The sequence below is a fragment of the Vulpes vulpes genome, chromosome 11 (assembly GCF_048418805.1).
Source record: "Vulpes vulpes isolate BD-2025 chromosome 11, VulVul3, whole genome shotgun sequence".
Taxonomy (NCBI): Eukaryota; Metazoa; Chordata; class Mammalia; order Carnivora; family Canidae; genus Vulpes; species Vulpes vulpes.
In genome coordinates, this window is record NC_132790.1 from 21168708 (window position 1) to 21183974 (window position 15267).

Here is a 15267-nt window from a genome sequence, read left to right on the forward strand (position 1 = left end):
TCTTGAAGCTATAAGCAAGTACATATTTTTGAGTCACTTTTCCTCTTTCCAGTGCTGGATGTTCTGTACATAGAGTAACTTACTGGCTTTTGACCTGTCAAAAGGTCTACTGTCAAAAGTACTACTATAATGCCTCCTGACACTTTCCGCAATGATTCAAAACCTACAGACCCATTAACAAGCCACATAATAGCCTTCCAAGAAGATAGTATTCTGTAGATTTAGCAGGTATAAATGTGTTGTTCTAAATACTTCAAAAACTTTTAGATAATACACGATACCTCTAGTCCAAGGATAAGATGTACTAGAGAAGGTGACAGATTAATTTTAACTTTTACCACTGATCCTTGGGGTACATAGAGAGTCCAGCTACCTCCTTCCCATAAAAAAGCCAAATATTCTCAGGCGGATCTGTTTGGTATTAATGCCATAGACCAGGGGGTTGAGAACAGGGGGCACAAGAAGGTAGAGATTTGCAAGTACAATGTGGACATGAGGAGGTACTTGGTGGCCAAAGCGGTGGGTGAAAAAGGAAAAAAAGGCAGGTACATAGAAAACAAGAATCACACAAATGTGAGCTCCACAAGTGCTAAATGCTCGGAATTGGGCATCCTTGGAGGGTAGGCGCAGCACTGCCCGAAGGATCAGGCCGTAGGAGGTGGCAATGAGGACCACATCCATGCCAGTGACTGAAAGTGCCACAGTGAGACCATAAATGGTGTTGGGCTTGATGCTGGCACAAGCCAGCTTGGCAATGCCCATGTGCTCACAGTAGGTGTGGGGGATGATGTGATGTCCACAGAAGGGTAAGCGTTCGATGAGGATAACAAAGGGGAAGACAAAGAGAAGACCACGGACCACACATGCCAGACCAATCTTCCCAATCACTGTGGCATTGAGGATGGATGTATAATGAAGCGGACGGCAGATAGCCACATAGCGGTCAAAAGCCATGGCCAGTAGAACTGCTGACTCTGTGGCAAAGATAGTGTGAACAAAAAACATTTGTGTGAGACAGCCATGGTAGGAAATTATGTGGGACCTGAGCCAGAAGATTGTTAGCATTTTGGGCAGTGTGGTAGAACAGAGAATCAGGTCGGTGATAGAAAGTAGGCACAGGAAGAGGTACATTGGCTCATGCAGAGTTCTATCTGTCATGATGATGTAGAGGATGGTGCCATTGCCAACCAGAGCAAGGATATACATGGAGCAGAAGGGTATGGCAGCCCACACGTGCTGGTCTTGCATCCCAGGGATTCCAAGTAGAATAAATGTGGAGGGATGGAAGGCAGTGTCATTGGTGACCGATGCAGAAAGCATAATGATGAAGAGAACACAAGGCCTTATCTTCCTAAAAGTGGTTTAGAAAATGAAATGAATCATCCTTGATGTCATTTATTCCTCCCACATATCCATTCAATTTCTTGCCTCTCTTTCATTCTCACCAATTCTACTCCAATTCATGCCTTCCTCATTTCTTGCGTAGGGGTATTAAAACAGCTTTCTAAGTAATATGCCTACTTTTAGGGCTTCCATCTTCCAGTGAGGCCTCTACATTGCTGTGGAGCATGTGAAAAATCACCAATAATAATACAAAGACAACCTTCTTTAGTGTGTTTTCAGAATCCCTTGTATTACCCTCCTCTGGTCTACCCTTCTTCACTTCCCATCATGTTGTAGGTCCTGAAATACTGGACCATATCCAGAGACTCCCTTGCTCTCTCACTTCTGATTGGATTTGACGGTGGTGAACACCAAGAGAGGATTAAAGGTAGGTCAGGGATTTGTTCTTTTTGGCTCTCTCCCAACAGGGTTGCTGCAAGCTGGTTTTATCTCTGTAAATATCCTTCTCTGGCTTTGGTAACCATGTCCTCTTGTCCCTTTAGTCCAAGGGACTATAAGAGTGCCTGCTGTCACTAATGCGGGAAGTTCACAAGGACCTGTGACTTCTCTACGCTTAATCACATCTTTGAAAACAGTTTCTGTATTACACTGTCCTGAATTTTCCTAATGTAGATGTGAGTTCCACTTCCTGTTAGGATCTTGCTATGGCAAGCAAAGCTCTCCTGGATTTTACTCTTGCCCACCTATCTCATATTGTTTACCATCCTACTCCACCACATACTTCATGCTCCAGCCGTATGTGTTTTGAAATGTCGAACATCATGCTTTATCGTATCTGCATGCTTTTTCATGTATTGCTTTTTGGGGCACAGAATAGCTATTCCCATTGTTCACCTGATGAGCTGCTACTTAATATTATTCAAAACCCACATGAATATTTTCCTTCCTATGAAGCTCATCTATGATCTCTGTTGCTGTGAAGAGACAGTCATACATCTTCAGCATACCGTCCTTAGGAAATATAAACTATTTTATGATTATGTGTATGTCTTTTGCCCCATTACACTATGAAATTTGAGTCTCATTTTTTTCTACAACTGGCATTAATGCCTTATATACATAAGACCAATAAATAACATTTAACAGGTAAATGGATAAAAGATTGAACACAGCAAATGAATTTTTTAACAGACTTTTGTAAGTGACCAGAGTTGAAAAATGGTTTTTCTTTGGGTCAGACAAGGTCTTCTCTTGTCATATCTATGATGCCCATCATGTTGTTTTCACTCAATATACTCCAGGAGGTGCTCCTATGTAGCTCTTCAGTAATTTGTAGTCTAATCTAATCTACCTATGTAATAAATTTCTATCATTTTCTTGACTGGCTTCATAATTCAGTTGGATTATAAAACATACCTGCGTGAGTCTATTTTGTTTGCCTTAAAGTATGAGCCCTGATATGACCAATCAGGCCAGAAACCACAGAGGCTTGTGCTCCCTGAAGTCTCCAAGTGAAGCATGCCATGGGAAGGGAAGTAGAAAGTCAGAAACCAGGGCTCACAGGTAGGTTAAAATCAGGGAAGGTTGCTAGGAGTGACTAAGCCATAGATTGAGATTACGCCAAAGCCAAGAAGAAAAGAATGAGAGAGGCATCTTTTCCTGGAGCCATCTTGCCTTGAGAGATCTTTGTAGGTGAAGTCAAAGTCATCATTTTTATCTTATTGAAGTCCAGTCTTTGGGACTCAAAGGCCTTCTGTTTTAGAAGGGATATTAACATTAAGTTCATCAAATTGTCGTCTCCTCAAAAGAATTTTAGAATGTGGAAATACCTAAGACAAGATAAAATATTCTATAATAATTAAACATAATATCCTTTCTTCAATCCCCTATTCATATCCAACTGTATTATTAAAGACCAACTAATTTTGTTTCTTTTATTAATTGCAATATGCATTTCTCAGTTGCTACTGCAAGTTTATTCATGCTAACAATTATTATAGCTACAAATCACATAGCTTATAATGTCATTACAAGTTTTAATTACTAGTACAATTATTATTTTGCTTAACCTTTTAAGCCATAAAATAGAATTTATTACAATTCTATTGTAATTTTTTATATTCTCAAAAATTCAATAATCAAGTTATAACAACAAGTGACTATAAACATTTCAATGTTCATCTTGGAAAGTATAAATATTTTTTTATTTCTATCCAGGAAATAAAACAATAGATAAATAAATGGAATATAATCTTGTCATCTATTTGGGAAATAAATTACAAAGCATGGACAGTTCAATAATTTTATGATGCTTGGCTCCCAAATGTATTATCTTGAAAAGTGATCATGGGGAAGTGGCCTGTACAACTCTAATTGCAGAAAATGAGACAGTCATTTTCAATTTCAGACCCTCTGAGTCTGAGAATTTCTCTTTTTCTTAGGTCAATATCTGTGAACAATCCACATCAGAGAAGTACTATTCTTCTTCAGTGTCCTAAGTTTTCAATTTTGTGAAATTAATATAATTTCTAAAGTTGCTCCTTCATTTTACTACTTTGTCAAAAAACACATTATTGATAGTCTAATAAATACCAGATACTCTTCTAGATGTTTTATAATATTAAGTAGTAAGAATACACATGCTCCATACTTTAAGCTTGCTAATGAGAAGACATAATTAATCATATAATATCTGATATATGTGTGGAAATGTTATGTTGATGTATGCTATGAAGAAGATACATAAGCCAGATCTTTTTCAAAGAAAGCTTCACAAAGGAAATAAAACTTAAGTCTCCAAATCTGAGTCTTCCTCAAATGCTTCAAACATATCTTGTACAACTTACTTCCTAGGATTGTCACCTTCTTTATGTAGTCTGCAAAATACGAGATCAGAGACTAAATTCAGAATGCCTGGGTTCAAAATCCATCCTGATTGCAGTTACTTGTTACTTGTCTTATTCCCCTCTGTTCTCAGTTTCCTAATATAAAATTCAGGTGATAATTCTTACTTCATAAGGTTGTCAGGGAATTAGAAAAAATTATATAAAGTACATGATACAGTTTGTAATTTAATATGCATTTGTTATAATGCAGACATTTCTCATACTTTTGCACATCTTAGAGTGCATTGAGCTAATGGTGTACTTGCCTCTCAGAAGGGGAAACTTCATTTAGTTCCTATGTTGAAAGACATACTGGATTTTCTTGAGTCTGTAATCCAAGGGTGAAGGCATTGTGATTTCATCCACTTTTAAATTAAGAACTATCTTCAGAGATATCCAAGACCACTTCTCAGTTAGCTGGGTTTGGTAAACTCTCACAAGATCTGAGATGGAATGGCTCTTCAGTGATCCCAATTCCATCAATGTGACAATGTCATTGAGTTCCCCTCAGTAATTTCCCTTTTGAACCAAGAAACAATTGTGGTATTTGGGATCCTTCAGTACAACAGGAATGAGTATATTCTGTGCTGCTACTAAGAGACAGTAAAGAAGAAAAACATGTATCTTATTTGAGTTAAAGGAAGAACTTCTATTAGGCTGTTCAATAAGACAGTCATCTGATTTTGCCCTGGAAAAGACAATAGAACCTGGAGATACTGTAACAGAGATTCCTGGTTTGATGGGCTTCTAAGTTTCCTGCATGTTAAATTACTGGACAGGATTAGAGAATTGGATTGAAAAAGTGCCAGCTATACTTGGACCCTGGTGAGGTTAGAAATCAAATGAATTTGATGATCCCCTAGGCTATGAGGATTTTAGATACTCAAGAACAAGTTTACTCTCTAATTAGATGGATGGATAGATAGATAGATAGATAGATAGATAGATAGATAGATGATAGAGAGATGATAGATAGATCACTCCTGCCAAGTTGATATGAGTGATAACAAGATGCAGCTATTATTAAGAAATTCTGAATTCATCATTACTTTAAGAAAGGCTGTTCCCAGAGATCTACCTTCCTGGCTTGCCTTGAGTCCATAAGGAAAATAGCAAGAGACTAAAATATCTAATTGCAACAGGAAGGACTGAAATGCAAAGAAAAGAAGGACTTACCAATAATACATTTTAAAATGCAATGCGGCTATGCAAACACCTGAGGAATTCAAGGAACTGTACTTCTTATAATGGAGTCAGGGGACAATCTGATATAACTTCTGGAGTGGCCAAGGATATAGATATCTTTGTATGTTTGTCATTTCCCTGTATCTTCCTGGTCATTCCTCCTAATCTTACAGAACTGTCCTCAACCTTATTTTCTATCCATTTCATCCATTTAGCACTCACCCCAGCCTTGATGGTCAGCTGTACTGGAGAAATCTTGATTCAGCACAAGTAACATACTCCTGGATATATGATTTGGTGTCACTTATCTCCACCCTTTTTTTTTTTTTTTTGACCTAGAGAGGCTTTGGTGTGGCTCAGAGCACCAAAGGTCCCAGCTGCTGAAAGAGAGGTGAATTTGCAAATAAGATCCCTAAGGAGACACACCAATCATATCAGTCTTCTCTTAAAGGAAGGACATTATTTTAAGGCAAGAGAAAGGACATCACTGTCCTACAGTAAGTTAATATCTTCCCAGCACTCAGATAAAAACAAACTAACATGGCTAGCCCGGGTGGCTCAGCGGTTTAGCGCCGCCTTCAGCTCAGGGCGTGATCCTGGAGACCCAGGATCGAGTCCCACGTTGGGCTCCTTGCATAAAGCCTGCTTCTCCCTCTGCCTGTGTCACTGCCTCTCTCCCTCTCTGTGTCTCTCATGAATAAATAAATAAAATCTTTAAAAAAAACCAACAACAAAAAACATGTAGCCAAATTGTGTGAAATGGTTGTGAAGAGATATTCAGGGAGAAAGGAGATGACATGGAATGAGGATAGACTAGGAAGAGGTATACCTTGAGTTGGAATTTGCATGGCTCCCTTTGGTTCTTAATTCAATACCACATATTACATGATCTCAAGAAAATAATCACTTTGCTTACTCTGAATTTCTCCACATTGACCTGGAGCTTGAGTGTTTAATTCCCTTTAACAGTTTGTATCCTCATTAGGGTAATTCTTTGTCTTTCTTCCTTTATCTAATTAGATCAGATGATAAGCTATTGATTCAAAAGTATTGTTAGTTACAGTCCAGTGTAAGATACATTCTTCTATTATGCACGGAGGGAATGATATGGTGGGCCTTTGAAATACTTCTCTTTATTTCTCATCAAAGTCTCACTCAGGCCAAGTATCTAGGTAGCCTGGAAGGAAGATGCAAAAGCATATGTTGAATTGATTATATCAGGAGAAACTCTTATAAATTATGAAAGCATTTCCTCCCCAGGCTGAATTGTCATTTGGAACTATCAAAACTATGGTATATCTGAACCATAGGAAGATAGCTTTCTAAGGAAGAGTGGACAAGGTGGACTCTTATTCATTTCAACTGTACTCACCAGGTAGACCTTACAGAACTGCAAACATCTTAGTTATCCCTCTTCACCCTCCCTCACTCCAGACCTAGGTATCTAACTCATGGGTGAACCATAAGTACATGTTCAGAGCATAATAATATTTATAATTTATCTGTGATTTTTTTCATGCAAGTTGGTGTGTAAATTGGTTCAAGATTTTTAGAAAGTGATTCGAGTATAAACTTAAAAAGTGATTTCTCTTAATCTAGTGCTGCCAAACAGAAGACTCTACTTTATTGAAAATAAATTAAATTAAAATGAGAGAGATATAGATTTGAATCCCAGATCTGACATTTACCAGCTGAAACATTTTGAATCAGCTGTTTAATTTTTCAGGCCCTTAGTTTCTTCATCTGTAAAATAGAGTCATTAATTATACCATAAGTCTGTTCCAAAACTTTATTGTACACTGGAACCTCCTGAGAACTTTTTAAAAAAATGCTGGTGTCTTAATCCTACCCACAACCACGCTGATTTAATTGCTAGACCATGACAGTGGGTAGATCATCAAGGTTCTGAGAGAGGATATACTTGGTATAGTTGAGAAGATTCAAGAAGACAAGCATGCCAAAAGCAAGTAAGTCCGGGAAATGTAGAAGTAGATGAGATCAGAGATGCACAGGAAGTTAAGATTGTTTTGGATTCTGTAATAGAGATTTCTCATTCTCAAATCTATCTGGTTTCTCTCTCCTTTGTCTATATAAAAGTGTTCCTGATGTTTTTAGAGGGGGCCATGTGGCTATTTATGGCCAATGACATTAGAATAGAAGTGGCAAATATCATGTTAGGCTAAAATATTTAAGAACTAGTGTGTATGCTCTATGTTTTCTCTTCATCTGCTGCAGTGACAAGGAGGCCATACTGTCATCGCTGAACTGCAAGTTACAAGCAGCCTGGGTCCCTGAATCACCGCACAGAGAAAAACTACCCTTGATATTTGTCAATTACTATAAGACTTTGTGGACATAAGAAATAAAACAACTTACATGCCCATTGACAGATCAATGGATGAAGAAATATATACATATCTACATATATCTATAGTACATATATATATAATGGAAAATATATAATGGAATATTATCTAGCAATAAAAATGAAATCACATCATTTGCAACAACTTGGATGGAACCAGAGAGCATTATGCTAAATGAAATAATGAAAAATGAAATAACTCCGAGAAAGACAAATACCATATGATCTTTCTCTGTTTTATACATGGAATAGAAGAAAAAAAAAACAAGCTCATGGACAGAGTATAGACCATTGGCAGTGGTTGATGGTGGAAGAAAAATGGATGAAGGTGGTCAAAATGTGACATAGCTAGAATTTTCTGAGATGTTCTCTGAAAATGCAGGTACTGGGCATGTCACTAAAGTATTTTCTTCATCTCCATTTACAGATAACAATGCTAAGATTCAGAAGTCCCCTGTGCCAGGCACTTCAATAGTTTAATTGTCTGGAGAACCCAGAAGGTCTGTTCTCCAAGCACTCATATTCTAAATCAATCTTCATGTTAATATGGCCACATTTTGCATATATATATATGTATATAAATATATTGTGTATATATATATATATATATGTATATATATATATACAGATTTTTTTTTTAATTTAGAAGTTTAGAAGTCTAGCCTGGTCCATTTAATTTACAAATCCAGGCTGATCCATTAACTCTTGGTTAAGAATCTCCATTCCAGCCGGCCCTGCCTGTTTCTTAAATTGGATACAGAAGCTTGGAGAGAAGCCAGCCAACTGGATAGCTGAAATCTCATGACCTCACTAGTCTTCAGGTGAAGGCACCAGGGATCCCAGGTGCTGATCTGTTTCTGGAAGTGGTGGCAGGCTCCTACCACCCGCCAGCCCCTTGCCTGTCCCACAGGGCACTTGGGCTGTCAATGAGCAGAGGAGCTTGCAGGAGACCGTGGGCAGGGGCATGGACACGAGGCAGGGGCATGGACACTGAGGCAGCAAAGGTGCTTTCTAACTGGTAGTGTGACAGTCATGGTTCTGCATCTGTGAGGAATCTTTGGGTGCCAGTGGTCATGGCCTCAGTGCCTTCAGGAGTGACTGGAAGTGACCCAGTCCGGTAGACCTTTGGTACTGGGAGGTGGACAGTCTCAATGGCCAAGGAAAGCTAGTGAGATCTGGTTACACAGCACCCCCACCAACACACATATCCCAGGGACCAGGAAATATTTTTTCCAGGAAACTAAATTTAGTAACTAAGAGAGTACATAGCATTTTAAACTGAATCCATACCCCTTTCTGGGCCTTCCCCAAGCATTAAGTTTTAGTGGTTAAGAACATGGACTTTGAGACTAGATTGTGTGGGTTAATATCCCAGCTTCCCCATTTTCTAGCTGTGTGAATTTGAGCAATGTGATACCCTCTCTGGGCCTTGGTTGTCTGGTCTATATAATGGAGATAGTAATGGCACTTCATTCAAAGGCTCCTTAGCAGAATAAAATAGGACTCTTGTGTGCTTGGCACTCTGTCTGGGACCAGGAAGGGCTTGGAAGGCTCTGGGGCATTGAGATGGCATAACTTCATCTATAGAAAGTTGGCGGGGCCAAACAGCACATAGAGCCAGAAACTGCTAAAGACACTCACACAGCCTAGGGAACAGCTATGTGCCCCAAGGGACCTTAGAGTCTGAGGACTTAAAAAACTCAACAACCCCAAAACAAACTTTTAAAAAAGAATATGAGAAGAAATAGAGAAATATAATTACCATGAGTTACAAAACTTAGGAAGCTGTATATTCCAGCTTGCCCAGGAAAGTTCCAATTTATATCTGTTATCTAAGTAAAATTATGTTTCCCTGTCACTGTCAAATTATTGTGGTCTCTTTAGAGCTAAAAATATTCTTATTTTAGCAATGGTAAGTTTAAAATAAGGCGAGTCAGTGTACTTACAATTTTTATCCCATAGCTGCAGACCTAGCGTGGACAATCAATTTAGAAAAAAAGTTACCGGAAAAGCACAGTGAAGTGAATGTGTTACAAAGGGAAAGAAGGTGAAAGGAGAGAAATAATTTGTACTCAACAGAAATTCTAAGAGTGAATTATAAAATTAATGCTGGTAAGGAGGAGGGGAAAAGGAAGAGATTGAGGAAATATGAAAAGGTAGTAAAATGAATTTATTATAAATGAATTGAAGAAGTGGAGAGATTATTGGACTGAGATTCAAGAGAAAGTGAATTGGAAAAATAGGAGGTGATGGATCAGGAACTGAATGCCTAATATTTAGATTTTTATTTTTTTATTTTTTTTTTGTTTTTATTTATTTTTTTTTATTTTTATTTTTTTTGTTTTTTTTATTTTTATTTTTTTTTTATTTTTTTTATTTTTTTAGATTTTTAATAATCTGCATATATTTGTGGGAACACAAATTCTAAGTTGTTTCTAAGAATTAAATAGGCAATATAGGATGGTCAAGATCTTTACAGAAAAATTCAGAGTACTGAGAGTCTAGTTGTTCCAGTTATTTATTATTGCATAGCAAAATACCCCCATAAGTACTGGTTTCAAACAATTTATTATCTCATGATTCTGTAGATTTCCTGGGATCATTTGGACAGGTTGTTGCTTGGGGTTTCTCCTTCTCTCTCTTTCTCTCACGTGGCTGCAATCAGATTTTTTTTTAAAGATTTTATTTATTCATTCATGAGAGACACAGAGAGAGAGAGAGAGAGAGAGAGAGGCAGAGACACAGGCAGAAGGAGAAGCAGGCTCCACGCAGGGAACCCGACGCGGGACTGATACCGGGTCTCCAGGATCACACCCTGGGCTGAAGGCGGCGCTAAACTGCTGGGCCACTGGGGCTGCCCATGCAATCAGATTTTGGATAGATCTGCAGTTATCTCTAAGCAATTGATGCAATTAATTCTGGCTATTAACTAGTAGCTCAGCTAGACTGTGAACTACATGAACTCTCCATGCGGTCTGGGATTCTCACTGTATGGTGGCTGTGTTGTAAAGAAGAGCATCCCAAACTGCAAATATCTATCCAGAGACACCAAGGAGGAAGATGTAGATGTAAGGGTTCTTATAATCCAGCCTTGAATATCCTGAAATGTAATATTGATTACATTTTTTTCAAGGAAGTCACTAAGGCCAGCCCAGATAAGAAGGGAGTAGAATTACACCACACCTCTTAGACAAGTGGCAAGACCATATTGCAAAGTGTATAGGATGCATGATATTGTTTTGGCCATCTTTGGAAAATAACACTTGCAACACTGCACCCTAGGTCATAATAATGCCGATCTTTTTTTACATACAAAAATATTCACAAAACAAAACAAAAAATATGTTCACCTCTTCCCTAAGATCCCAAGATTTCATTCCCACTACAAGACTAGATCAAAGTCTAAGACCTCAGCCTCCAAATCAGGATAAAGTGTGAATAGGGCTCCTTCAATTCAGTTTCTTGTATACAGATTCTTGAATGCACTTCCTTTCAATCTGAAGACCTGTGAAGTAAAGAAATGAGAAAGAAATCTTCTATTTACACAACCAACACACCATGGTGATGCTGAGATGGATAGCTGCAACTGATCCTTATATGTAAAATATTGAGAGATTCGTATTACAGTCACTAGCCCATTAGAGTTTCTAAAATCCAGGCAGGGATTAATATCACCAGTTTCTATTTTTTTTAATTAATTAATTTATTTATTTATTTATGATAGTCACAGAGAGAGAGAGAGAGAGGCAGAGACACAGGCGGAGGAAGAAGCAGGCTCCATGCACCGGGAGGCTGATGTGGGATTCGAATCCCGGGCTCCAGGATCGCGCCCTGGGCCAAAGGCAGGCGCCAAACCGCTGCGCCACCCAGGGATCCCCAATATCACCAGTTTCTTAATAAGTATCCAATCCTGCTCCCTGGGATGATTCTCCATGGCTTTTGTCTAACCTCTGAGCATTTGGCTCTGAATTCTGTCATCTTTGCTTCTCATTGAGTAGTGACCTGTGTTTACATCTGAGTACTTTTCTTCATCTGCTTCCTGCTTATGAAGTTGGAGACCCAAAGCCCCTTTTCATTTTGCACCAATTCCGTTCCTTTTGGTCCAAGCCGATGGTGCTTACATGAGTACATTTCTCTTAAAAACTGTGGTCTTCTACGAATCTTTTAGGTTTTACTCCATTAGACAGAAATCTTACCCACAAATATCTTCCAGTTTTCTCCCTGTTTGATTTTGCCTGAGAGTTATGGTTCTCTGGGAAAATAGCCTTAAGATTCCAGGAAGCTTCTTTGTCTAATTGAGAAGATTAATTAGGCATACCCTTAAATATTTCTCTACTCTAAGCAAAGGATTTTACAGTCTTATCTTAGAGATAATATTACACCCTGAAGACCTTTCTTTCTTTTTCCAAAGAGAGTCTTTGTCATTTGGAAAGGCTGGAAGAAGATTTCCTTTTTATTTGCATTTAGCCAACTATGATTCCTTTAAATTTACTCTAAGTTATGCTTGAACACTGAATAATTTCACTTTAGCTTACATCTATCTGTACCTAATCATCTGTGGTATAAAAATAATGTTGATATTGTCAGTACTCTGCTTCAAAATCCCCTTGGCCAAATGCATCGGTTAATTAGGTATATTTTCTATTTTCCAGGTTATGATATTTTCAAACCTCCTATAATTACATAGCACTTGTACCTGTTTCTCCAGCTTCCAATAATAATTTTCTCACTGTCTTTCAGGCCTCCATTAACAGTTCATCAAGGCCCTTTCAGCTTCTGCTTGCTGACTATGCCAAAGCTAATGCTACATGCTTTAGGTTTTTACTACTACACCAACACCCCACTCCCTGTTACCACTTTCTGCATCATGTCTCTATTGCTGCATAACTAGCCATCCCTAAGTTTATTTTAAAACAGCAAAGTATTACTTTTTTGGTTCTATGACTTGTCTTTGATCAGTTGAGTAGTTCTCTCTCTCTCTTTGAGTCTCTCATACATTACAGAGAGATGTCAGTTGAGCGTACAGAGGCTGTTTAAGATAACTTACCAACATGTTGTTGTGAACTGTTGACTGGGATCTCAACTGAAGTCCTTTAGCAGAATATTTAGACATGGCTTCTCCATCTGGTCGAAATACTTGTAGCTTAGTATTTGGGTTCCAAAAGGGAGCATGCCAAGATAAAGCATTTCAAGAGACCCAAATGGAAGCTGCAAAGGTTTTTGTGACCTAACCTCAGAAGCCTCAGAATGACACTTTCACTGAATTCTATTTTTCAAGGAACCCCTTTGTTCAACCAGATTCAAGAGAAATAGAATTAGACTCCACCTGTAATGTGGAATGGCAAGTTCACATTGCAGAAAAGCATGGAAGATAGAATATAGTATTGTGTCTTTATCTTTAAAGAATACAGTCTATCACACCAAGTTATTAATGGATCCTCTCTGTGTTCATTAAAATCACCAATAATCATGATGAAAATTGTGCCAGAAGTGAAATCCTTCAAAGACTATAGTAAGTAAAGATAATTGATAATGTATTTTGATGATATGAGATTTAAAGTTATGGAATTTTAAGATGGATCAATAATACTAAGCAAGAAACAGTTATGGGGAGCATAAAAGAGAGCTATGTTACTCCAAGCCCAGGAAATTACTAGAAGAACAAAGTCTATGGGTATTTCAAAGGACCAGGACTTTTCTGATTTGGAAGGATCCAAGATTTCTTAGGTGTCAGAATCACCTAGAGAACGGTTAAAGAACACAGAGGCTAATGGAAGTAGGATAAAACCTGAGACTTTGCAAGCATATCAAATTCCCCAGGTGATTTTGAGACTCATTGGTGTTTGAGAACCATGTTTTTAGATGATTAATCATCCTGGATGATTCCAAAAGAAGGTAATCATTTGCCATCAGCTTTAACTCTCATCTGGAAAGTGTTCAACAAAAATATCCCAAATTGTTAGACCTTTTGGTCATCTCTTTTAACCTATTAATTAAGAGTAATATTCTACTTTTTTCATCTACATTATATATGATCACTATTCTATCCCATAAGTCTTGGAAATCTAACTCAAAATGAAATAGAAATTTCCCTCTGATCTATCTTTGCAGGCAGACACATCTTCTTCAACCTTTTCTGTTGCCTTTCTTGACATCTGCCTCCTTACCTTGTCTTATTGATTCCTCCAACACATAGAGGACTTGTAGGACTTCATATGTATTGAAATCACCATTGTAGATATTTTAGCTGTAAAAAAATAAAATAAAATACATTCCAAAGTCAATATAGTTACCTGTTTTCTTTCCCAAGTTCTCCATCTCATGTCACTAATTCCCTTTAGAGAAGAAAGGTAAGATGATTTTCTCCCGAATCTGCTTGGTCTTCACCCCATAGATGATTGGATTGAGTGCAGGAGGGATGGCTACATAGAGGTTGGCAGTCAGTATGTGGAAAGAGCGAGGAATATTGTGACCAAAACGGTGGGTGAGGACAGAGAACATGGCTGGTGTATAGAATATAAGAATGACACAAACATGGGAACCACACGTGTTGAGGGCTTTCTTGCGGGCATCTCGAGATGGAAGGTTAAAGACGGCACGAAGGATGAGACCGTAGGAGATGCCAATAAGGATCAAGTCTGATGTGACAGTCATTATAGGTACAGCTAATCCATACCAGATGTTGATGGAGATATCCGCACAGGCTAGTTGGGCTATGCCTATGTGCTCACAGTATGTGTGTGGAATGAAGAGTGTTCGGCAGAAAGGCAGTCTCTTTAACAGGAAGACACATGGGAAGATGATACAAAAGCTCCTGCTGACAATAGCCACTACAATCTTAGTAATAATCTGACGGGTGAGAATATTCGTATACCTTAGGGGGAAGCAAATAGCAACATAGCGATCAAATGCCATAGCCAGCAGAATAGCAGAATCCATAGCAAAGCTGTAGTGGAGAAAGAACATCTGAGTAAGGCATGCAGGAAAAGTAATTTCCTGAGGGCCTAGCCAGAAGATGCTGAATGTTTTGGGCACACATGTATTAGACAGGATGACATCTGTAGCAGCCAGCATGGAGAGGAAAAAGAACATGGGCTCATGAAGGGTACGCTCCATGGAAATAAGGTAGAGAAGGATGCTGTTGCCCACCAGGGCCACAAGATAGATAATAAAGAAGAGAATCCCAATCCAGACATGAAACTCCTCCAGCCCTGGGATTCCCAGTAAGATGAACGGGCCCGGATTGAAGCTGCTCAAGTTGAATGTGGCCACCATGGTCTTGGATTAGATGTGTCTCATAGCCTGGAAATAAAAATTTCATGGCTGATTGCTAATGATCTATAGACGTCCACCTCTGAGCCTACTTCAGTATTATCCACTTATTTGCAGCTCTGTGAAGTGACAGACTGTCATTTGTCACTTTTCTTTGCTAATAAACACCTGCTAAACTTTTACTTGGAATTTTAAGTCATATTAAGAGAGGTATCA

At 38.4% G+C, this 15267-nt stretch overlaps 2 protein-coding genes across 2 annotated transcripts; both read right to left on the reverse strand.

Annotated features, from left to right (window-relative positions):
* Window positions 1–369: 369 nt before the first annotated feature.
* LOC112911741 (olfactory receptor 52D1-like) lies at window positions 370–1320 on the reverse strand. The gene has a single exon (XM_025988417.1). It carries the CDS (start codon window positions 1318–1320, stop codon window positions 370–372), a length of 951 nt encoding a protein of 316 aa, XP_025844202.1.
* A 12786-nt stretch (window positions 1321–14106) lies between these two features.
* LOC112911793 (olfactory receptor 52H1-like) lies at window positions 14107–15054 on the reverse strand. The gene has a single exon (XM_025988466.1). It carries the CDS (start codon window positions 15052–15054, stop codon window positions 14107–14109), a length of 948 nt encoding a protein of 315 aa, XP_025844251.1.
* Between the last annotated feature and the right edge of the window lie 213 nt (window positions 15055–15267).

What these genes read in the sequence shown, in the direction of transcription:
- LOC112911741 (XM_025988417.1), bottom strand. Translation starts at nt 1,320, where the DNA reads ATGCTTTCTGCATCGGTCACCAATGACACTGCCTTCCATCCCTCCACA.
- LOC112911793 (XM_025988466.1), bottom strand. Translation starts at nt 15,054, where the DNA reads ATGGTGGCCACATTCAACTTGAGCAGCTTCAATCCGGGCCCGTTCATC.